The sequence below is a fragment of the Manacus candei genome, unplaced genomic scaffold (assembly GCF_025592945.1).
Source record: "Manacus candei isolate 608988 ecotype Guabito, Panama unplaced genomic scaffold, ASM2559294v1 h1tg000008l, whole genome shotgun sequence".
Taxonomy (NCBI): Eukaryota; Metazoa; Chordata; class Aves; order Passeriformes; family Pipridae; genus Manacus; species Manacus candei.
The window spans coordinates 31,021,992-31,045,827 of record NW_026138056.1 but is presented as its reverse complement, the minus strand read 5'-3'; the positions used below and the strand labels follow the sequence as shown (position 1 = coordinate 31,045,827).

The following is a 23,836-nucleotide window of genomic DNA, read 5'->3' as shown; positions in this document are numbered from 1 at the left end:
GCATCTTTTAGTTTGTATATAGCAATGATATTTAAATATTTTTTCCAATCTTGATTTAAAAATGTTTACATGTGAATTAATTTTCCCATGTTTAGCAGCTGCATTTGTGCATATTTTACTAGCTACAAATGCAGCAGATTTATATCCATCTCTGATTCCTATTCAATATATAGAAAAGCAAAGTGAAGATGTAGGAAAATATCTCGTCTCTCTAAAAATAGTTTCATAAGGGTGAACACTTACCTTCGTATACCACCAATAAGACCATCAACAAAGTATGTAAATTTTAAATAACTAAGTGCTCAGATGATTTTTGCAGGAAATTATTGTTATTAATTTTGTGCAAATTGCCTGAAAAAGTATTGCTCAGAAAAAAGAAGCCAACAGACTAGGACTGTCAAGATTGTCTATATAAAAGGCTTTGACTAGTGAGTTCTCACCTGTAATTATTGCTTCCATATTCAAGTCCTCCCCATTAACAGCAGCAATCAATGACAGAGTGTATATATGGTGTTTGAAGGATCCAATCTGTCATTTACTGCTGTAACATTAAAACACATTATGGCTAGGTATTCAGGATAATCCAAAACTAACTCTAGCGATGGCAGAAGTGGTAATGTAGGCAGAACTCGGAATGTAGGCAGAACTCGGCCTTTTAGCCATTGTATTACACAAAGCTCTTGCTGCAGGTACTAAGTGGCATAGTTTACAACAGGGAAAAATTGAAAGAAATTTGTTATAAATAATATGTTTGTTACGCTCATATATTAAATATATATCGCCTACCATTAAGAGTCACGTAGCATATTGCTGCTCCAGTACCTTTCTTAACTACTTTCACTTGCAAGAACATCAAAAAAGCAAATTTTAGTATTTTTTTTCCCTAATAAAAATGTTCTAATACAATGTAAAAACAAGGGAAATAAAAAGTGGTAAGAATTTCTCATAATTGCAAAATCATGTTCCTGAGAAAAAGCCAGAATCAATGAAATGTATGAAGTGTTGACTGTGAGAAATTTGTCACAGCATGTGAAAATATTCTATTGATAGATTCTGCCCTAAGGAAAACTTGATTTTGTAAAATTATTCTAACAGAAAAGGATGGCAAACAATTTGCAATACACAGCAACCTACCCTTTTAAAGCAAATAACTTGAAGAAAGTCATAGCGCAGTTAATTTCTTTGTCAAAACTGGTTAATCTGATTTCAAATTTCTAGCATGGCAGTTAATTAAAAATGTTGCACTTTTATCTCTCAACACAAATTGTTATGCTAAACGAGATATCCACCTTCTGATCACAGAAATAACAATGGTATGGTACTGACAGGAAAAAGCCTTTTCATAGTTTACCTCCCATGCTGGTGTCAAATTGTATGAGTAATTATGGTGTTATTTCTAAGCAATTTGGATCTCTGCTGGTAGGATTAAGCAAGCCAGAGGGATCTTCTGAGGCCATCAACACAACACTGACTAAAGGCAGAGCTCATTGGAAAAGGAAATCTGTGATCTGTGGGATCCATGGGAGCCTTCGCCAACTCCCACCTGGGAACTGAGAATAACACTTCCCCCTCTCCCACCTAAGTTATGGAGTGATGCCTAGGTCTTATTTTCTCTTCTTTCTCCTTCTTCTTACATGTCTGTAATACTTCCCAGCAGTGTAGTGAAGTTCTCAAAGGAGGAATCAAATAGTCTTTCAGACCCTGGGACAAGGCATAGCAAATTCTGATATAATTTATATCACCTGTCTGTTAACACTGGTGAACTGGTAAACACTTTTCTCCTGACACAGAGACTCCTTTACCTCAAATGAACTTTTCACAGAAACTGTCAACATGACCCAGAAAAACTTCCGTTCTCAGACTTACACTGGAACTCCAGAGAAGGAGAATATTTGTTCAGAAAGAGCAACTGAGTGTATCTGCTTGGAGAACCTATAGGGGATTTTTTTCTTCTGTATGGGGTGTGTTTATCACAGGTGGCTATGTTCAAATGGGAAAAATTGCATTAGCCTGGAAGCACATGGCTCATGATAAACACCTTGTACAGGGATTCAGATGATAAATACTGTCAGCACATATCTGCTACAATGGGGATATCTCCTTAAGCCTCAGCCAGCAATCAGTGTAGTTCTGATATAGAGGGATTAATATATTCACAGGATTTTGTACCAGACAGTGTAATGAGAAATAGCATGAACTGGGAAAGAAGTCAGCTATAGAACAGTGATATATATATATATAAATAAATAAATAAATAAATAAATATATTTTTTAAAGAAGTATACAACAAGAAGAACATTTCTGATCTTACTTCGAATTAATAAAGAGCACGTATTTTGCTTTTAAAATAATCTAAAATTTCATACAAATCTCTGTAAGTCTGAAAACACTTTTAACAATCTACAGTGGTCATTCTCAAACTTTGTTTACCTCTAACCTTTGAGGTGCCAGATTGTTGAGCAGCCTTGATGCTAACCAATTTACCACTGAGCACTGCATGCGAGCTGAGAGAATTGGGCTTGTTTAACCTGGAAAACAGATGGTTTAGAGGCGACCTAATTGAGGCCTTTGAGTATCTAAAGGGAGCCTACAAGAAAGCCTGTAGCAATAAGACAAGCTGTAGTGGCTTCAAACTGAGAGACAGTAGCTTTAGATTAGATATTAGGAAGAAACTCTTTACTCTGAGGGTGGTGAGTCACTGGAACAGGTTGGCCAAAGAAGTTGTGGATGACTCATCCCTGGAAGTGTTCAAGACCAGACTGGATGGAGCTCTGAGCAACCTGATCTAGTGGAATGTGTCCTTGCCCATGGCAGGGAGGTTGGAACTGGATGATCTTTAAGGTCCCTTCCAACCAAAACAACTCTGTTATTCTATCTCTAGCTGCAGAGATTTCATGCTTAACAATTTAAAAATATTATTACCTATAACCATTTTTTTTTGAAGCAGAGAAGAGTTAAACTGTGTTTATGTGAATGTTTATCATCTGGATTAGCCTTTGGGTTTTTTGGCTAATGCTGCTGGGTTTAGCACATGAACTTCAGTGACACTCATGGCCCTGGGAGTTTTCAGATCTGCCAGACACCTGCATTCTTAAATTAAGGGGTTAATAGTTATATTTCATTGAGAAACTTAATAGCAACACTTATCAGGAAAACACACAATATTACATTCCTTAAAGGAGTTTAAAATCCAGATTTTTGAAGAAACATATTTCTTCTGTACATGAGCAGAAGTAGTATCTGGCTAAGGCCACTTTGCATGCAGTTTTGATTAAAACATGCATCAAGCTAATTACTCTTTCACACAGGGACATTCCAAGCTTATTAATGTCCTTGTTTAATACTCTCTACTTTTCTGGCTAGAATTAATCAATGATCAAAATAACTAACTACCTTTGTGGCAAATAAATTTCTACAGCTGTGGAAATGAAACAGGTGTGACTGACATGTATTCTTAGCTGATCTTTTGTCATGGGACTGCAGTCTTATTTTTTATTTAAGGACCTTGCCAGTAGTTATACATCACAAGATAAGGCTACAATTAGTGTGTCAAGGGAAAATAAAAAATCTCGTTATGTACCAAACCTGAACAATATTGTTGCACTCATAAGGAAAGAAAAGTCCTAGAAGGATTAGTCCATGTATGTTGATGAAATCAGGGAGCATTAATTAGATACGCATTATTTAAGACTGTGTAGCAGCCTAACATGCCATAAAAATAAGGACATGACAAATAGCAAGTTGATTGCACATCGGGAAAAAAATCTGATGAAGTTGTGGTCCATAATTACCAAATCCCTTCAGAGTAAGACTTTTTAAAGCCTTATAAGTATCACCTGAATTACTGAAGTAGTTTTGAAATCATTCCACTGGGGAAATTACTTTAATTTGATCAAAGACATATAGGAGATATAGCTATCTTTAGTATTTTTGGATTCATTGCAACCTGCTGAGTTTCCAGCAGTTTGAGCTATATTTCAGATAGAGAATCCTTGCAGACAGAGCTACAAGCTGAAGAGGAACACAGCAGAAGTAATATAGATTTATGTATTTCATTACGTCAGCTTTTGTTGTTCCAATTCTGTGAAGTTTTTTTGCTACATAAAGAGAAAAAGTGGACACTGTGTAAATTACCCTCAAATCGTCTAAGTGAGGACAGTGATATAGCTGCAAGTGTGTGATCTCCTACCAAGGAAAAAAACAGGATGTGTTTTTTTTTTCCAAGACTGGATTCAACTTTGTTTTTGCAGAGATAAGAGGGGAACTGTTACTTCTCCAGAATGAAAGTTTCTGGCCACAATAGCATAATGTTTCACTACAGCATGGAACTGAGCTCCATTTTCTCTCTTCTCCCCCAGTTCTTTCCTTTTCCTTATCTATGTCTTACTTGTAAGACCTAGGATAACAAATACAAATTAATACATAAAAGTTCAAATAATATTTAATTATACAGAATAGTTTTAAGAAATAAGTAACAAATGTATTCTTTCTAGTATAACTAGAATCAGTTTGTTACTAAGAGAGTGAAAACCACAATTGAGGTATGTGTCTTGAGGTATATATCTTACTGAACATATAGAAAAGTTGAGAATGATGCAATTGAAGGGGAGGGATCCAGGATGAGACTTCCTCTGATTCTGAGCCTCATCTTTAATCAGCTTGTTCTACCACCAACTTTGATCATTAAGAGTTTGGATTCAAATCCAGAGATCACAGCCTCAGAAAATATTTTATTTATATAACCTACAATTGTGGGCCTCTCTATAGGCCCTTTCAATGAGCTTTATTATTATTATTGGTGTTATTTTTAATAAGTTAGTAAGGACAACAAAAGAATTTCTCTAGTTTCTAGAACTTTGGTTCATCATTGGAAAAATCCTTCAATAAATCATATTGACTCTGCCAGGAAAACATTAAATGGAAAATCACTAGTACTGTTTGAGTCTAGTATCTCCATCAAAAGGCCACTAATATTCTTTTAAAAAATTTTCACCTTGATCAGATGGTATTAAATCCTTTGAACTTTAGTGCAGACATGAACACTGTCATAAACCATTTTGTTATTATCTCATATTTTTTAGAGCCCAGACCACCATGTTAATGCACTGTCATATGAAATGTTAAATTACATTAATGTCCTAATGTTTCTGAATAATTTATGTTTAGAAAATTTATATTATAATAGTGAGAAGTGTGAGTGTATTCCAAATGTGTTATAGCTTCCCTTAAAAAAACTCCACTTATTGCAGGGTTTAAAAATTGGCTGCTTAATTTGCATTTGCTTGAAGCACAGCAAAATATGTCACTATTAAAAAGCAAAAACCAACATTTTTTTTTCCTTTAATAAATGTATTTTAAACTGATTTGGCTGGTGGCCTTTCAGAACTGAGAGAATGAATATTTTTCTGCTGTTTTTCAATGTCTGTCTGATACAACACATATAAAACTGACTTGCAAAGTTTCTTTCACCTCTATTAGGTGAAGAGAGAGCAAACTGGCAGACAGATCTCTGAAGATTCAGTTATTGTCTGAAAACCATCTATGCCTATTAAAAAACATCAGTCTTTTTTAGAGTCCATTTTTAAGGTCTGACTATATAATTTCCCAAGAAGGATTGCCTAAAATATTGTGTCCCTTAATATACTAATTCAATAATTCTCTTTTTGCAATTAAATAAGTTGACTGCAAACTATATAAATGGAACTTATCTTCTGCTGATGTGTATGACAAGATATTTACCTGGTCTAAATTAAAGGATCCAGGTATGCTTTTGAACACAAGACATAGTTACTTTCTTGCCAGCATCCCAGTTCCCTGCTTGGGAGAACTCGTGACATCCTCACTTTTGCCCATTACTAAACTCTGCTCTTCAGAGAGGAAAAATTGAGTATGTATTTGGGTGAGACCACAGTGTGCTTACCTAACCTATATTCTGTAGAGAAATTACTTCAGAAATCACACTGGCTTAATGTGTATTTGTATCTACATGTATGAACAATAATAACTTGAAAGACTGTTTACATACAAAGTAGACCTGCACGTCTTAAAAAGCCACAGGTAGGAAAATAAGATTACTTGTGAGAATAAAGTACATTTTGAAGGTGCAACACCTAAGTCTCTAATAACTCCAAAACATTAATGTTTAATGGTTGATTGTATTAATTTTTGTCAGAAAACTGCTACAGCAAAGGATGGTAAATTGGACACTTTTATAGCAGTTTCAACAGATGCTCCAACCAAGCAGCTGAAGAAACAGAATATAAAGACATTCACTTGTAAGACATTCTTTCAAATCAGAGTTAAATCCCAAAGGAAACACTCCTGGGGCATTTTATATGGTTGTTTTATATAACTGAGGTATGAAGGACAACATAATCGTCACTCTTTTCTAAGTAATAAAGCCTTGTTTCAATGCTATGTCAGTCAATGTGAATTTTGCCACTGATTTCGGTATTGCATGACCAAAACTTTTGTAATCAATAAAACAAAAACAGAGCTTGGAGGAGATGTTCAAAGGCATAAAATACTGCTAAAAGCCTACTTGCTGGACTGACTTTTAACAGAGGTTATCTGGAAAATTTTCACTGGACATTTTTCACTTCTGATCTCTGATACATGTCCCAGATTCTGCAGTGTAGTTAATAGCTGTGTTAAAACTTCAGTGAGTTCTAAGTAAATAATTACTGAATGGAAGCAGTAAAAGGAGGCTAGAAGGTGACACCTAGACCCAGCTTTATGACAGACCCGGGGGTGAACCAAAATCAGCAATAGAATTGCCTTTGGAAACCATTCATAAGACAGATACCAGCAATTTGGAGAACAATGTCTTGTAGTTAAAGAATTACAGTTGGATGATTTTCTAAGGCAATTTCTAACTCACCAGGGTCAAAAGAAGGTTTATAATACAATATACATACTTTATTTATTTATCGTGAAAATCAGCCCTAAGCAAACTTTATTTTGTGGGAAAACAAACAAAATAAAAGAATAGTTTCTAGAGATGACCACAATCTTCTGCAAAAGACAGTGTAGAAGAGATTTCATCTTAGTTACAAGGAGAGACAGAGAAATCTATAAGCATAATCTACAACACGAACTGGCAAGACAACCTATTTTTCAGAGTGTCTAACACACTAATAACCAAAAAAAAAAAGAAAAAAAAAGAAGAAAAAAGAAGAAAGGAGAGGAAAATAGAAAGTTAAGGCCAAAAAAGTGAGTTTTTCAGAAACAAAAATTTGACACTGAATGCTCCATAGATAGGAACTAGAGTCTAAATGTGAGCTAGAGTCTTATGTGCTCACAGTCTTCATTGTTATGTGATTTTAATGCACCTGAAACCCCTGTTCCTTTTGGAAAGTGCATGGAGGGAGGAGGGGGAATATTTCCAAAGTAATATCCAGAAACGTTTCTGGATTTTACTGTTAAAGAATCTAAAAGATATAACTGCTGAAAAAGTGCTGGACTTGGTGTATCATTTTGGTCTTGGAACCAGAAAATATCCTTTTAATGGTTTATCAGACTTTAGATAATAATTTGAGGTATTTGAAAGGTATTTTTTAAAGCTTTATACCTTTTTTCCTTGTGAAGGTGTCACTATGTACATACTGTGCTTGGTCTTATCACTGGTTATGAAAAGAGGGAGAGACAAAGACTGATGTTAAGACCTGTACTGGAGATCAGATGGAGGTTTTCTTTCTTGTGCTGTCCCTACAAAGAAAGTACCTTAAAGGCAACAACAAAAAAAAATCAGGTCAGCTTTGAAAACAAAAAAAAAAGATGTGTGCTTAAAATCAGGACTTGTGCTGCTTATATGCAGTCATGCAAGTCTTTTGTTTTTTAAAAGAAGTCAAAACTTTATATGAAAATAAGCAACAGCAGATTTTCATCTTAAGAGAACAGATTCTCTATGCTCTGAATCTCTCAAGGATTTTTCCCATTTTTCTGAGGAGACAGGTGGGTGGCAGTTCTCCAGCAGTGTACAGAGATCTTATTAGAAGAAGCCTAGATTTCCCTCAAGATTTCCAGAAATTTATAGATTTTAGACAATTTATGACAATAATACTCTCTTCAACTTGCATATGAACTCTAGTGTTTGAATAGGTACTTTGCAATCACGTTGATAGTACTTTGAAAGAGACTTTAAAAGTAGATAAGCAATCTAGATTCAAAATCCAAGTGATGGGGAAGAGAAATTGCAAATTCTTTAAGTAATATATGACTGATTACACTCAGATAATGTATATCTTAAATTGGCCTGCAGTAATCTAAATTTAGGTTCTAACAACTGGACTTATGTTTGCTCAATTTAAGAGCCAGAATTGTTTTTTTATATAGATTAGTTTAGACTATGATTATCTTCAACCTGTTGATTGTTATTTTAATGGACTTCACTTTTTAAAACTATTATTGGTTTTCCCAGATGTCTGGTCATTACCGGAGTGTAGTCACATAGATCTTAAATTTTGATTCCTTATAGAAGACTAACCAACATACAGTAAGTACCATTTCAGTAATGATAAATGGTGATATTAATGAACATAGCAGCTTTCTATATGTAGCAGGATTCTGTGTACATTAAAACCAGTAGTACATTTATATTTCTGATACCTTCTTAGCTTTCCATGACTTTTCAAATACAAACTTTCAATGGTATGGTACATTAACTTGCTAATTCCTCTAATATACTTGAAATCACATAATCCAAATTACATTATTTGCATATGTTCATCTTTTTTAATAATTACCTTTTTATGATCCTTAAAAATAGCAGATGCATTTTTATGAGATGTCCCTAGCTTTCCACTTATTCTCTTCTGTTGAATTGCTGCATATTGTCTCCTATTCTTATGCAAAAGAAAGAAACCCCTCTGAAAATTTAAACCATAATCTTTTAATGAAGCCAAAGCTATTATTAAGTATTTTTGCTGCCCCAGATTTCTCCTCCACAAAACTGAAGTGACTGGCTGAGTTTCTTTGTTATGTTCTCCACTTGCATTTCAGATATTCTGACTTCTGCTCTCAGAAATTTTTTAAAGTCACTTCTGAATCTGGACCTGTACTGTTTATTCCTTTGTCTCCCCTTTTCAAGATAGATTGTAAGTTTTTGATTTGTCAATCTTTCTCTACATTTTCAGTATTTTCTCTACAGGGACAAAAATTCTACTCTTCTTCCTGAGGCAGACTCCTACGGACCAGTGGGAAGCATCATGTGACTGTTGAGTTTGGTCAGACTATTAGTCTCTCAAAAGATGCATTCTGAGACAGTTATCTTTCAATATTTTTTATTTATTTGTACAATTTAGAAGCAGAAAAAAATCATGCCTACTTTATAAGTCTACATGGATAGTTGAAAAAGTGTCAAAGAAAAAATTCTAGCTCATTTGCACTGCATGCTTCACTGAGGGACATATGTCTTCAGTTTTACTGTTTAGTAACATGGGAATAATAAACATGAATAATTTCAAATATACCAACCATCTTCTTAATTCCCTTCAAAACTATGAGAAGAATGCTTCCAACTCTGAAGTCCCTGACTTATTGAGTAGCAATTACAGTTGTTATTTGTATAAAGATGTTATCCATGCAATGTGAATATTCAATGATATTTGTGTTCCTGCAGATCATAGATTTCTTCTTGCTTGGCCTTATTACTGATATACTTAAATGCACTGAATTTTACTCCCTCAGAAGGTATGCAGCAATAGGAATATTCTAAGGCTATTCCAGGATAGCTTTACATGAAGAAAGCTGTCTCTATAACATGCTGAATAGATATTCCCTAGTTGTCTGAGTCTCTGATGTTTTAAGGAAAGAGGTAGAGTTTTCTTATATGTATCTGGGTCAGTAACTACACTTGTTTTCCCCAGTGAGATTTGGTTTTCCAGTCACTTTACCTCCTAGCACACACTATATTAAAGACTGCAATTGAGCAGCAACAGCCTCGGTACTGAGGTCTTTACTGCCCTTAGAGGCAAAAAGAAGATGGAAGTAATCATAGGCTGATCAAACTGTAATATAACACAACTCAACAGATGCCAGAATTTTTAAGCCTGAAAGCGATTATTCTATCTGTAAGGGGGACAAAGAAGATAAGAACAGTAAATCCATGATGAAAAGATGGCAAGTGGGACCTTATCAATGAAAGAAAATATAGCAGGCAATGCAATAGATCAAAGAATGCAGATAGGACAAAATACTCCTTCAAACTGGAATTTCACAGAATTTCTCATCAGATGTTATCAGTATACAGAAAATTCTTTCTCCAGCAAGACAAGGATTCTTTAAAAACGTACATCAGATGTCACTTGGGGACAACAAATCACTAAATACAGCACACTAACTTTCTGCACCAACCACATGAACTCTATATGCAGCAGCTACTTGCATAACTTTTGAAAATAATTTGGTTTACATTCATTTTACTATAACTTATTTAATCCTTTAATAAATTTACATGTGCCTTACTACATCACTGTATGCAGGGAAACCTAGCACTGATCAACCAAAATTGGGGGTTGAGGACAAAGAAACATAATCCATAGAGGTAAAGCTGTGACACATTTCCTATGAGGAGAGGGAAATTGCCAGAATAAAAGAGGGTAGAATGTCTTCCCTCTCATTATTCCTTAAAAAAAAAATAAAAGTCATGAAATATGACCAGTCATCTGTTGGTTTAAAAGAAGTAGAACCTTCACAAGATCTGGTTACTTAAAAGAGATACCATTACATTATACCAGTATAAAAAAATGAGCAATAACGATTTCAGCTAGGCAAACTGTAATATATATAAAAGGAAACAGATATTTTACAGGGAACTGGTATTCAAGCTATGGCAAAAGTCATTAATGCATTTGGAGCATGATTTCAGGGACATTCAGTGTTGACAGGATTCTTCATATTGTCATGGACAAGTTTGGGAAGTCACCTTGGAAAATTAACACCTTGGAATGGGACAGGATCTGTAGCCGCACTTACAATAACTGTTGACTTTATTGATGGTTTCCAATATTCAGAAGTAACTGCTTTTTGCCTCAGTTGCCATTGTGCTCTGATTGTCATTGCTGACGTGCAGGAAAGATCCCATGACACTGAAAATGTGAAGCTGAAGAAAGTGAAAGATAGGTCCTATTTTTTCCCCCTAATTTTTCCATTTTTGCCCTTACTTTCCAAACCCCAGTTCAGGTGAGTAGCAGGGAAGTCCCACACCAACCTCTGCACTCCAGGCAGCACTGCCATCTCCTCCTGGGTGTTGCTGCACACCTTCCTCAAAACACCACACTAGTCCTTACTCTCTCTTTATCCTCTTGTAGTTATTCTGAGTCAAATTTTAGTGTTAGAATGAAGAAATATTAAGGATCATCTTTTAATTCTTTTCATACACAGTCCTCCACAAGGTGGTGGAGATTTAACTTGTCAACTACAGAAACCATGAGTAATGAAGAATAATGAGAATTTCCTAAAGCTGATTTAGAGGTAAGTAAATATTTTCCAATCTTATTGTCTTCAAGGATAGTAGCCTGCCTTGACTTCTGTAACAGTGAAGTCTACAAGGAAGACTCCAATGAAAAATGGAATGTCTGCTACTTGCTTCTTGAGAGAAGGCTTGGAGATATGGCATCTCCATGAAGAAACTGTAAATAACTACATCTCCATGCAGAAGACCCACATGTGCACTACAGCTTACCACAATTCTTTTTCTGAGCCTTCTCCTCAGCAACTGCAGCCCCAAAGCAGGACGGTCTAAGATTCAAACCTTTTATTTCAGAAAAGCTCCATCATCACACATTTAAGAGTCTTTCAGTGTTTGTAAAATTGCAGTTGTTACAATGGTTTCCCCTCAGTCAGTCATTATGTCCATGCAATGAAATGAGAAACTAGTCTATCAGCTAGATCCTGAATCAAGCATCCTGAAGGATCAAGCATTCTATAATCTTTGTGTGCACAGAAATGTATGCATGGAGACTGTGTCTGTATCTGTAGGTAGATACAGAAAGTCAAATAGAAACAGTCTTAATCTGAATTTTGCTTGCTTAGTGACACAAGTTTTACAATTTTCTGTGATAGTTAATTTAATTTCTCATAAATTACAACAGTTATGGAATAAATAAAATATGTTTTGTACTTAATATGAACACCACTTTGACTGGAATCTAAATCAAAGTTACAATAGAAGCTAAACATTAAGATTAGTTTTGAATTTAGAAGACTTATGTATGATGTTGTAGCTAAAAAGATATAAAGGAAACCTCCATCCTATTCTTACAGACAGGTAAATAGACCCATTTTTTTCATATGTTCACAGAATCTCAGAATAGGCTGAATTGAAAGGGACCCACAAGGATTATCAAGTCCACTTCTTGGCCCTGCACAGGACAACCTCAAGACTCACACCATGTTCCTGAGAGTATTGTCCAAACGCCTCTCGAGCTCTGTCAGTCTTGGTGCTGTGACCACTTCCCTGGGGAGCCTGTTCCAATGCCCAACCACTCTCTGGGTGAAGAACATTTTTCTAATATCCAACCTAAACCTCCTCCGACACAGCTTCAGACCATTCCCTCAGGTCCTGTCACCACAGAGAAGAGATCAGTGCCTGCCCCTCCTCTTCCCCACACAAGGATGTTGTAACTGCAATGAGATCTTCCTTCAGTCTCTTCCTCTCTAGGCTGAACAGAACAAGTGACCTCAGCTGCTCCTCATACGGCTTCCCCTCTAGACCCTTAACTGTCTTTGTTGCCCTCCTTTGGACACTTTTTAAAGGCTTAATATCTTTATTATATTGTAGTGTACAATACTGCACACAATGTTCAAGGTGAGGCAGCACCAGTGCAGAGCAGAGCAGGACAATCACCCTCTAGCAACAGTTTTGTACCTGGGACAGAAATTGGAAATGGGGATTACTTATATTTTGTGTTAGAAAAATGTCATCATGTCTTTACTTTTTCTATCCTTCTCTCCAATCTGACGTGCTTTTAAATTAAGTACAGAATGTATTTATACCTTTTTTAAAACATTAAAAAAAGGGTTAGGAAAGCAATGGCTATAATACTCTGAAGTGTGTATGAAATCCAAAAGCAGAAATTCAATGAAAAGTAAAAGCCACAAAGCTCACTTTCATTTTATGCCACAGGTTCAACTGTGGTAATGAGAGGTAGTGAGGAGATATAAGCCTCAAGGTTTACCTCACAGACACTGGAAATTATATACCAAATATTTTTTATTATTACTTATTAAGGGCCACCAGAAATGCACGGAAAATGTAGTACCTGCTTACTGTTTAATTGCAGCTGCTACCATAATCCCTTATATTTCAGAATAACAATTGCTTAGATGAAATCTATCCTTCAAAAAGCCTTTGAATGATATAAGCCGGAGCAATGTCAAATTACTTAATTGTTTGATTTTTAAGGTCTTTGCAATTGCTAGTTAGCAAAGAGGTATTAATGAAGCATTCACATATACAGTATTGGTACCTATATATGTATAATATATACACCTTTATATATATAATATATCACATATATAATATTGAGACATTTTATAGTTTTGGATCTTAAAACATGTGATAGTTCTAAAACCAGAAAACATTGCAACAACCATCCTCATAATTACAAATTTGAGTCTGATCATGTTTCATTCTTTTTTTTTACCTCTAGACAAATCACAGATTTTCCTTGGAGTCAGCAGGGGTGAAAGGCAGGTTGTCTTCATAAAAGCATCCTTAGAAGCATCCTGTGCTGTTTTCATGAATGACTGTATTCTTGTAACAAAAACCTAACTCAGCTAACCAGGCACAAATTTTCTTATTGTACATCATAAGCAGGCTTGGACAAGAGAGATTGCAAGAATGCAGCTGGCTATAGAAAGAGTTCCCTGTTTACATAATAAAGATGAAGTAATTAATATGTTAAAATGAGCTAGATTAATTATAATTTGCCTGTATATGAATAATTTTCTTTCATTGCTGCTATGGGAACAAAATTTATGATAATTTATTTTATTGAATGTGAGGCAGATGATGGATTTCCGTTGCAGAGATTTTAGCAGAGATCTGTCCTGCCAAACTTTCTACATTCAGCACATCCATTTCTTTTAATCAAGACAAAGTGAAAGACATCTATACAGATTCCTCTATAAGGATCAGAAACTGAGTTCAGTGATATAGCTGTATATATCCCTCTGAAAAACAACAATGTTCTTGTCCAAATGAAGTCCAAACTTATCTGCTTTTGAATTGATATTCCCCCCCCCTCTGTTCTCTCCCTGAAAACACACAGTGCCTATATGGTATTTTTCTTAGAGGAATGTCTTTTTTGTCAGGTGCTTAACTGGGAAATCATGCATTTAGAAGCCAGTGAATTTTCAGGGCTGGAATGCTTTAAATACACAGCAGAGACACATGTATGCTTCCCTTCCCATCTCCCCACCTACCTCCTCCCCAGTTTCTGTAGTTTAAGCAAACTACTTAATTCTGAAAGTTATGATGGAGGAAAATAAAATAGCCACCCTTAAAGTTCTGGTATCACTGGCTCCCTAATGTGAACCACATAAAAAGTCCACCAAGGGAAAGCATGTCAACCCTGTCAAATCAAAGGCTACAGCTAGCCAGTCATTAAAGCCTGAATAAAGGGCTCTTCTGAACTAAACTTATATTCAATCTTTATTTCTTTGTTGATATCATAAAGCTTTCTGAGGGTTTCCATAGTAACAAGTGAGCTAATTTTTGTAATTTTTTTTTTCATTTTAAAGTTCTTGTATGCATTTAATACACAGATATGGTGGGATAGTTGGCATGGAATACTGTTTCTGCTTTCCTGGTAAAATTCAACCAGAGCAGGGTAAAGTATATCATGTTTTCAATGAAATCGAGATTTATTCTCCCTTCTCTGCAAGAAAATTAAAAAACCTTTACAATTTACTTACATCTTTGGTTTCTGCGCTTGCTCTTGTACATAGTCATTCTGAAGAAATTCCACTTTCTATGAAATAATTGCCTTGATCACAGACAAAAGAGATTGTGCTTCTGCTTTGCAGAGAGTCAGTTGCTCACTGACAGAGGGTAACCAGCAATCTCTCAGAGAAAGGCAGGGTAATACCATTCTCCTGAAATCCAGGGGAGATGTTGCTGGCTCTAACTATTTTCTCTGTACAAATCTAAGAGACAAAGCATATTTATTTACATATTTTTTTTCAAAATAATTTCATACCAGCTAATAAAATCCAGAAAACATAATGAATGATGTAATCAGATGAAGTGGGGAAATGTGCTATTCGATGATCTGACATCAAGATTACCTGAAAAATCCCTGACATAACCAAAATTGTATAAATGACTTTATAAACTAATAAAAACTAACTTTTTATTTGAGAGGTCTTAGAATTATGCATATGAGGACATTAAAATATTTTGGGCTACATTTTCAAGCAAAATTACTATTAAAAGAAAATTAACACATGTTAATCAATTAAATCCTGACTGCAGGTATGAGCTCATGAATAGAGTATTCAGGAAATAACATATAACATGTAATTAATGTTTTTCATGCCTATGTTTACTTCTGCATTACCCTTCAGTGATTTAATTTGGGAAAGGTTATTTAAGCAACAATCTGCTGACAGCTCATTTTTAAAGCGACTCCATTTTCCGCTAGTCTGTTGAATCACAAGGTCATGGAGAAAAAGTGGCAGCATTGTATGATCTTCCATACATATCACCATTTCAAAGAATCCAGATATCTTCCTAATGGGAGTGGGGGAAAGGGGAAGACATTTTTGCCATGCTGGGGAGATAACATTCAAGAAGATGCCAGTAGCAGTTGTGGAGCTGACAAGAAGTGGAAATTCCAGGTCATTCAGCAATAAATCTGCCTTTAATAAAATTGTGTGAAAGTATTTCTTAATGTTTTAGGAAATTCATGTTTTAAGGTGACTGTTTTGAGATATTGATCCCAGATACCACAAACATAGAAGTGCTGAAGGAATAGAGCCAAAGTATAGTGACTGAAATGTCTTAAAAACTGATAATAATACCCTTGCTGTTGTTTAAAATGCATGGTTGGACAGCAGCTGTCTAAACTACTCAAAGAAATCAAAAGCTAATATCTTTGGCTTACATAATGAAAAATAACATCTGATGTCTATGGATCATTCATGTTTCAGTCAAAGACATGACCAATTTGCCATATTAATCTAAAAACATTGACCTACAGTTATTCTCCTGATGCAAAACAATTAAAAGAAATTAAAAGGAATGTCTCTCTCAATCTACCTACCCTAAATTTTTACTTTTTCTATATTTTTTCCCTCTCAGATATATCAATATATTTTTATATCTCCAATATAATCATGTGTAGCTTTGTGCACCATTTAATTCTCCTTTCAGTTGTTTGGTATTCACATGTCCTCACATTGACACCTCTGGCTATTGAAGTGAAATCTTTACTTTATACTGGCTCTATTAATCTGATTTCCTCCTCCTGTCAAAATCTGACCACATATCTTTTCATTTGCTTTGGATTTGTATCAGCAAAGCTGAGGATAAAGTGTAGCCTGAAGAAAGTGAAAGCAATGGATAATTTTTTTAGATTTCTTTAGTATTTCATCTAGAGTCATCTCAAAATGACACAGTTGAAATTACACCATATCTATTGCTGAGGTCAGCAGAAAGGTTGGAAATTGCAAAGCATATCAAAAGGACAGGAAGGAAAAAAATTTGGATAATTATTAGTTGTTAAGCATATCAGAAGATAAAATATCTGTACCATAGGGAAAGACCCTGCAGGCCTTATACTCAAATAGTATTGTGCAGTTCAAATCCATTGGAGTCAATATTTTTGCAGGAATTTATATGAACTGATGATAATTCCACAGTTGTCCTGTTCTATTTTTCCTCTGAGTTAATTTGCAGCAGAATCATGTCTGTGATCTGACTTAGACTACAGAGATCTGTGGTCTCCCTTTAAATTTGATGCTTAATGTAGCAATCTCTTCTTGCTCTTTTCCTTCTTCTACCTGAAGGCTCTCATTCATATTATTCAGTTCAATTTTTTCTTGTTTCATTGATTTGGCAAGAGGTCTTCAATCTTTTTTTCTCAGCCCACATTAGATCTTAACTATAAAACTCAGTTCTTTTTCTTATCATTAATATCTAATTTTTCCCCCAGTTTTTATAATGTATTTAACCTAGTCATTTATTACTAACTTTCCATATTATATTGCACATAACACATACAACAATATGCGCATTGTTTCCACTGGTCTTTCATGCATTATTCTATTACAACCATGTATTTGTATGGAAGTATCTTGACAATGATATAATATAAAAAAATAAACTAAATGTAAATTTCATGGGATTAGAATTAATTTATTTAAAATCAGTGATCCCTGAAAGTACAACCTTTATTGGTATTTCTTTGTGCTAATTGTAACTCTAATTCTTCAGTCAGTGAAATGCATTTGCTAAAAATAATATAAATACTCTGTCTGGTGAATCATTCTAGGTGTCTTCGTAAAAAAATATTTCAAGAAAATAACAAAACTTGAAGGTGCTGGTTAGCTTTGAGTGGGTACAGCTGCCTGCTGTTTCTCTGTGTTACTGTTTTCTGTTAGGAGAGTTTAAAATTCACTTTCACACTATTACAGCTTAAAAAAAGTCAGAATCTTGCATATGGCTGGTTAAATGCTGCAAGCTCAGTGAGGTGGGAAGAAATGAATGTAACCTCTCAGCAACAAAGATCACCTGGTCATGTGATGTTTATTACTTTTTTACAAGTAAATCTTAAATGATTTCAAGAGTTTGAAATGTTCTTAAAACAGTCTGTTGGAATGAATTTTGTCAGTTGTTGCTGGTGGTAACAGAATTAATAATGTCCATATCTGCACATCCCGTATCTCCTCTCAGTTTTCTCTCTTGACCATCCTACTGGTCTCAATAAGGAGTTTTTCTTTGAATACTACAATAAATTTCTCAAACTCTCTTTTAAGAAGAGGAAAAGGACAAAGAGTAGATATTTTAAAAATATAATTGCTGACGAATGTCACATATTACTCATCAATAAACACTTTGCCTTGATTGTATCCTCAATTTTATTTTACAGGGAGAACAGATCTTAGACAAGAAAAGAAAGTGGAGGAAGCTTAAAGTGTGTTCTGTCTTTCATTGTTTAATTTGATGCACTCGAAGAATCTTCTTAGATAATAACCTTTTATATAACCTCTTCTAGTTTCCACTGTGGTTATTTTTATGATGTCAACTAAGAAAATATTACATCTATGAATATGAATTAGGGGTTTTATTAAATAAAGGATATATGTAAGGATCAACATTTAACTTCTTCCAAGTAATAAGCACTCCTTGATACAAGTAGTGACATATTAAAATCATATATGCACACCTTTTACTAGTATAAGTTTGGATAATTATCTGATGATAATGTTTTTTAACATAGTGTAATGTTAGATAAATAAAATTCCCCAATGTCACTTAGCTATTAAGGCAGGTGTGTAATAAACTATTATGGTTATGATGTAATGAGGATAGAGCTTAAAATATTGGCCAAACCATATCCCTGCTTAAAACTGTAAAATACTGCACAGGCTGTGGTGGGTTGAATAAGAAAGAGTAAAATTTGTATGTATAATGCCTACATCTGTAAGTTAGAATCAGTGAGTTCCATAAGTGGTTTTTTTTGAGACAACGAAGCTGGCTAGAATTCCTGAAACAGATCAGAAATGAAGACTAAGAAGAGTGCCAAAGAAGGAAAAGGTTTATTAAAATGTTACTTGTAGACTAAGGAGCTCAATTCAGGTGCTTAAACATTCATGCCTAGCACTACTTTGATGATTTATGGCATCTGAGACATTCACATAGTGCCAGAAAATATGGCACAGCACCTGTGGGAAACCTACAACCTTCTGGAACAACCTGTTCCAGCCAAAGCCATTTTATGTGTCTCTAAGTGTGGCCTTAAGGTTTTTTGATTTTTTGATTTTTCTAATTTTTATAAGTTTTAAGAAGTAATTATATAGCAGAAGTAGATTTTAAAACAGCTGCATTATTCCCTTACCCTTAGCACAGTAGACACACACTCCCCAACCCTCTCACCCCAATTCCCCTATCAATTCTCCTAAATTCCATTAGAATGTTTAGTCTCTCTCCAAGGTAGGCCACCTTCTGTTTGAGAACATCTAATCCATAGTCTGAACTGTAGGGTACAGTCAAGAACTGGGTGACCGTGTGCCCTTTGTGCTCCGAGGAAGATGAAGATGATGAAGTAAAAGACCCCAGACCTAATTTCCAAAGGGCAGATCGGGGGTGGATTGGGGCAAAAGCCAGGGGATGGAAAAATCTGGGATTGGACGGACAGTATTATAAATTGTAACACCTAAGACAGAGAAGGCATGGGTATGTCTTGTAACCTCTGTACCTTAGAGGCACCATTAAGTTCTTTTTTTACCCTACTTCCAAAAATTAAATTGCCTTGCAGGTTTTTTTCTCCCTGAGTTTTCTTTTAGGCATCAAAGCAAATATTTAGGCAACTGAACCCAATGCAAAGAGTTTTATATTCAAATCTCCCTCTGATAACTGTCATTATACTCTGCCTTTTTTATACTTACTGTTATTTTTTCAAAGTGGTCCTAACTTGAGCTCTCAAGTCTTGACTCTGCAAGATTATGATTGACTGCAGTATGAATTATGTAGAAAGAGAAAATGATGCGTGATTGAGAATTTGAGTATACTCAAAGAGGCTGCCATTAGTACACAGCCCACAGCTGACTGGGTGTATCAAGAAACTGTGTGGATAAAAGAGAAATAATGTATCATAATATTTTCAAATCAGCAATATCTCCCTTTACTAAAGACAAAAAGCCTGTCGAAGTGTTTTAAAAGCCTTCCTTTATTTCAGTTGATTTTTACTCTGACCAAGCATTTGTATCCAGAACAATATACAGTGTGCAAGATTTCATGAAAACCCCATGTATTCATCAATGGCTGCATTAGAATGAATTTGCTACATTCACAGCATTTCCATCATCCAGCAATTTAGGGAAAAAAATCAGAAAAAAATTTTGCTTTTCTGGAGCTACTGGATTTTTAGAAAACTCTTTGATGTTTCTTGTCTCTATTATCTTCTACATTTATGAGATTTTTACCCTGAGATCAGCTCATTTGGCTAGAACATGGTGCTAATAACACCAAGGTTGTGGGTTTGATCCCTGGGTAGACCATTCACTTAAGAGTTGGACTCGATAATCCTTGTGGGTCCCTTCCAACTCAGAATATCCTGTGAAATTCCACTTTTCTTCAGCCATACCAGACAGTAAGGACACTTCACCACAAAAAATTCTTTTTGAGATAGCAGGAGAAAGCCCCTAAGGTGCTGGTCCTACTTTCACCATGGGTAATTTGCTCTTCTTCAATGAAGCTTTTTCACTAGAATTTAATTTTTCTCATTGTTATACTAACATTTATCTTTAGTCTTTGAGAAATTTACTGTCAAGTTTCCCTTGTTAGACTGAGGTCTTTGTATCAGATGTCACTATTAGCATCCAACCATACAATCACAGAGGTATGAAACAAGGCCTGACACCTTCTTTCTCAGGTAGGAGCCCATACTGGCTCTTCCTGCTGGCCCTTGCCCCATTCTCAGCAGGTTCTGATTCCTCCAAAAAGAGTTTTAGAAACACATTTGGGTATTTTTCTGTGACTAACAATTTCCAAAGTTTCCTACAAATGTAAGGTTGGAATCAACATCTGCACATCTGAAAGTAAAACTGTTATTTATTAATAAAGAGAGAAATTTCAAAGAGAGACAAAAGATTAGTAGAAAATCCCAAATCAACCAAGTAGAGGTACTTTATGACCGTCCTTGAATACATGAAAGTTTGACACACAAAAAAACCATGAAGAAGCCATTTTCTCTGTCTCTGGATGTTAGAACAGCCATGGGTATAGACGATAGCAACAAAGATTTAAATCAGTTGTTTGCAAGCCAGCTTTGTTACTGGTAAATTGAGCTATCTGTTGCATAAGAAGGGCTAAAGAATTTTATAATAGGTTAGGAATCTCAGAGAGGAGCCTACCTAGGAGGAGCCTACCTAGGAGATGGATAAGATGACATCTTGTAGTTTTTTCCAAGCCTTATTTCTGATCCCATATACCCAATTAAATATCAATTATTGTAAGATTCAGCACTAGACGAGATTTGGTCCATATTAGTGCTTCAGCCTGCCTAGTATTAATGGAGCATTTCAGGCAGATGGAGACTAGTATGATATTTGTTTGACACCAAAAAGTGTGAAGCATATAATGTCCTGCACCTACTTTTAAGGAATCCTGAAAAACCAACCTCTGCTCCTGACAGTGGAGAAGCTTTTTCAACTGGGAATGAATGAAACCACCTGTGGTTGAATCCTGTACCTTTAAAGCTACAAACACTGGTCTGATAACTCAGGCACATATAGATACACATTATGAATACCTTTTAGAATTTCACTCTGTCCTCGATTACGTTTGAGTAGCTTCCACAAATTCAGAGGAGCTACAATACATGGATATGCTGTAAGCATGAACCTTCCATTTTGTAATTCAGAATGATGATTTTGCACGAATTCCTCCACAGCACTCTCCTCAGTTCCAAAGACTGACAGGGGTTCTAGAGCAATTTAATACTTTCACAGCTTTAACTCCCTCCTTATTGATCATATTATCTTATATAATCCTTAAGTGAAACTTGGCCAATTCTATCATGTTCCCTGTTTCAAGAAACGAGTAATACAGTTATGAATGCCTGATAGTTCTTCATTTTCTCAAAAAAGTACCAGGTATAACAAAATATTCCTCTGTTAAATGTCTGAAAAAACCCCTAAATTTCAAGATCAGAGTTAGATGTTCTATATGGTAGCTTCTACAGTCGAAAAAGACATCTTCCTTTCTGCTTTGGCAAGTGGAAAAAGTAGCAAATCAATATCAGATGAATGCCATTCTGACTCCTTTCATTTGCTTTACACCTTCCTTAAGATCCAAGCATGTTCCTCCTCTCTAAGATCAGTTTCTTTCCTAAGCCGTCTCAGTTCTTGACAGACTTGTTCTTGGTTAGTTTCCTTTAGGTTTTGAGCAATTTTAATTTTTTTTTTTTGTTTTTCCTAAATCTTGACTTTTTTTCATTTAATCTTTAATTTTATTTTAACCAGGATTTAACTAATCCTGAAAAGTTTTAATTTGTTCTTCTACATGCTTTGGTTGCTAGTTTGGCTGGGACATTTCCTCATCTTTTTCATCTTGAGGTTGTCAGCATCCAGCAACCGTATTTAGTTACTTTCACTTAGTTACTTTCAATTTCTAACCACCCATTTAACGACTAAGACAGTCTTAAGAGATGTTCAACTTCAGATTTCTCAGATTATGGGACTAAAACACACTTCCTTTCTATTAAAAAGAGTTAGGTTTGTGTCCCAACTTTTTTTCCAAATATAAACCAAGATTCCACACAAAACTGTATTTTCTTCAGGCTTTACATTAATATAGTTCAGAATGCAAATGATATATAAAGAGGTGGTCTCCGTTTTTCTGATCATTAAACTATATCTTAATAATTCAATTTATGAGCCATAATACTGGTAAAACTTCCCTATATTTTACCTTACACTAATCCTTTAAACGATCATAATCTTTAATGTATTGCACAATATATCAAAGTTAGAATTCACAGAATTTCCTAAATAGAGCACAAACCCAATCTTGAGGTTGGAAATATATTAATTTAATGAAAAATTTAGAAAAATGGCTATTGGACTTATGGTAAAAAAAGTTAGCTCTGCTAGTTACTAGCACACTAAGAATTCAATTAGGTCTTTGAAACAATTCCTAATATGTCTAGAATTAGTATTTTGAAATGTAATACTTTTTATCTATTGGTGATTTTTTAAATTGTAGTGGAAAACTGTCAGAAAGACACTAAGTATTAGTAGTTTTTTCTTTCTGGCATGATCCTGTAGCAGGCACCAGTTTCCATCATCTCAGAGTTGGTAAATATTCTGGATACTGTAAATATAAAAGAGTAGACAAATAGCAGATGTGGAGGCAAATCAACTGTGTTGAATTAAAAAAATATTTAGGATTTTAACAGACTAGCAAGTGCTTAATTGTGGATTTTGTACAAAATGTCCATACATATTTCTAGAGAAACAAAGAGCTGAATATTGGTGAGTTTTCATGAGAGATTTAAGAAAGATCTTTCTATCAATCTATCTTGATTCTGCTTAAGTTACAAAATCATTCCACTTCAATATAGAGAGTTGTTTCTAATGGGAATTACACCCATGGTGTCATATTCTGCAAACGGATGATATCCATTTCAATTTTATTAGATTGACATGCAATTAAATGCTACCGTGTTTTCCTTTTCACATTGGTTTTAATTATCACACTGATAAAACACTTTAGCGTGCCAGCTTTAATGGGACAGACTTTCGGAACAGAATCGACTCTTGCATAACCCAAGAATATTGGAAAAATTCATGTATCTTGGTCCTGCTTAAGGGCTCAGAAGTACTTGAATATCTCAAGTTTTACAGGCATAGCCATTTGAAGAAATCATTTGCTATCATCACCACTGCACTATGAGATCCTACTTTAAAGTTTTTATATGTTTATTGAAACAGCTTTAACACACATTCAAAATGCATTTTCAGTTCTTCAGTCTGTTGAACGTTGTCTGCCTTTGCCTCCAAAACAGAACAGGGAGAAGCTGAGAAAGAACCTCTTGTGAACAAATGACGCCCTTAAAATGTCAATTTAGGGCTCACGACAATGTAAACTGATTATGTTTTATACCAA

General features: G+C 35.0%; 2 protein-coding genes across 8 annotated transcripts in view; both read right to left on the bottom strand.

Annotated features, from left to right (window-relative positions):
- The window catches only part of LOC127462039 (uncharacterized), a 542,224-nt gene that overhangs the window by 166,993 nt on the left and 351,395 nt on the right, over positions 1-23,836 (bottom strand). The window lies entirely within an intron of this gene.
- The window catches only part of RALYL (RALY RNA binding protein like), a 374,398-nt gene that overhangs the window by 94,514 nt on the left and 256,048 nt on the right, over positions 1-23,836 (bottom strand). The window contains exon 2 of one of the 7 annotated variants that reach the window (XM_051770429.1): positions 14,920-15,022. The exons of 4 other annotated variants lie outside the window; for them this stretch is intronic. In XM_051770429.1, coding sequence (XP_051626389.1) covers positions 14,920-14,956 — 37 coding nt within the window. In that variant the 5' untranslated portion in view covers positions 14,957-15,022. Of the gene's footprint in view, positions 1-14,919; positions 15,048-23,836 lie in introns of those variants that run through there. 2 more of the 7 variants (XM_051770439.1, XM_051770419.1) reach the window with 2 other exon arrangements.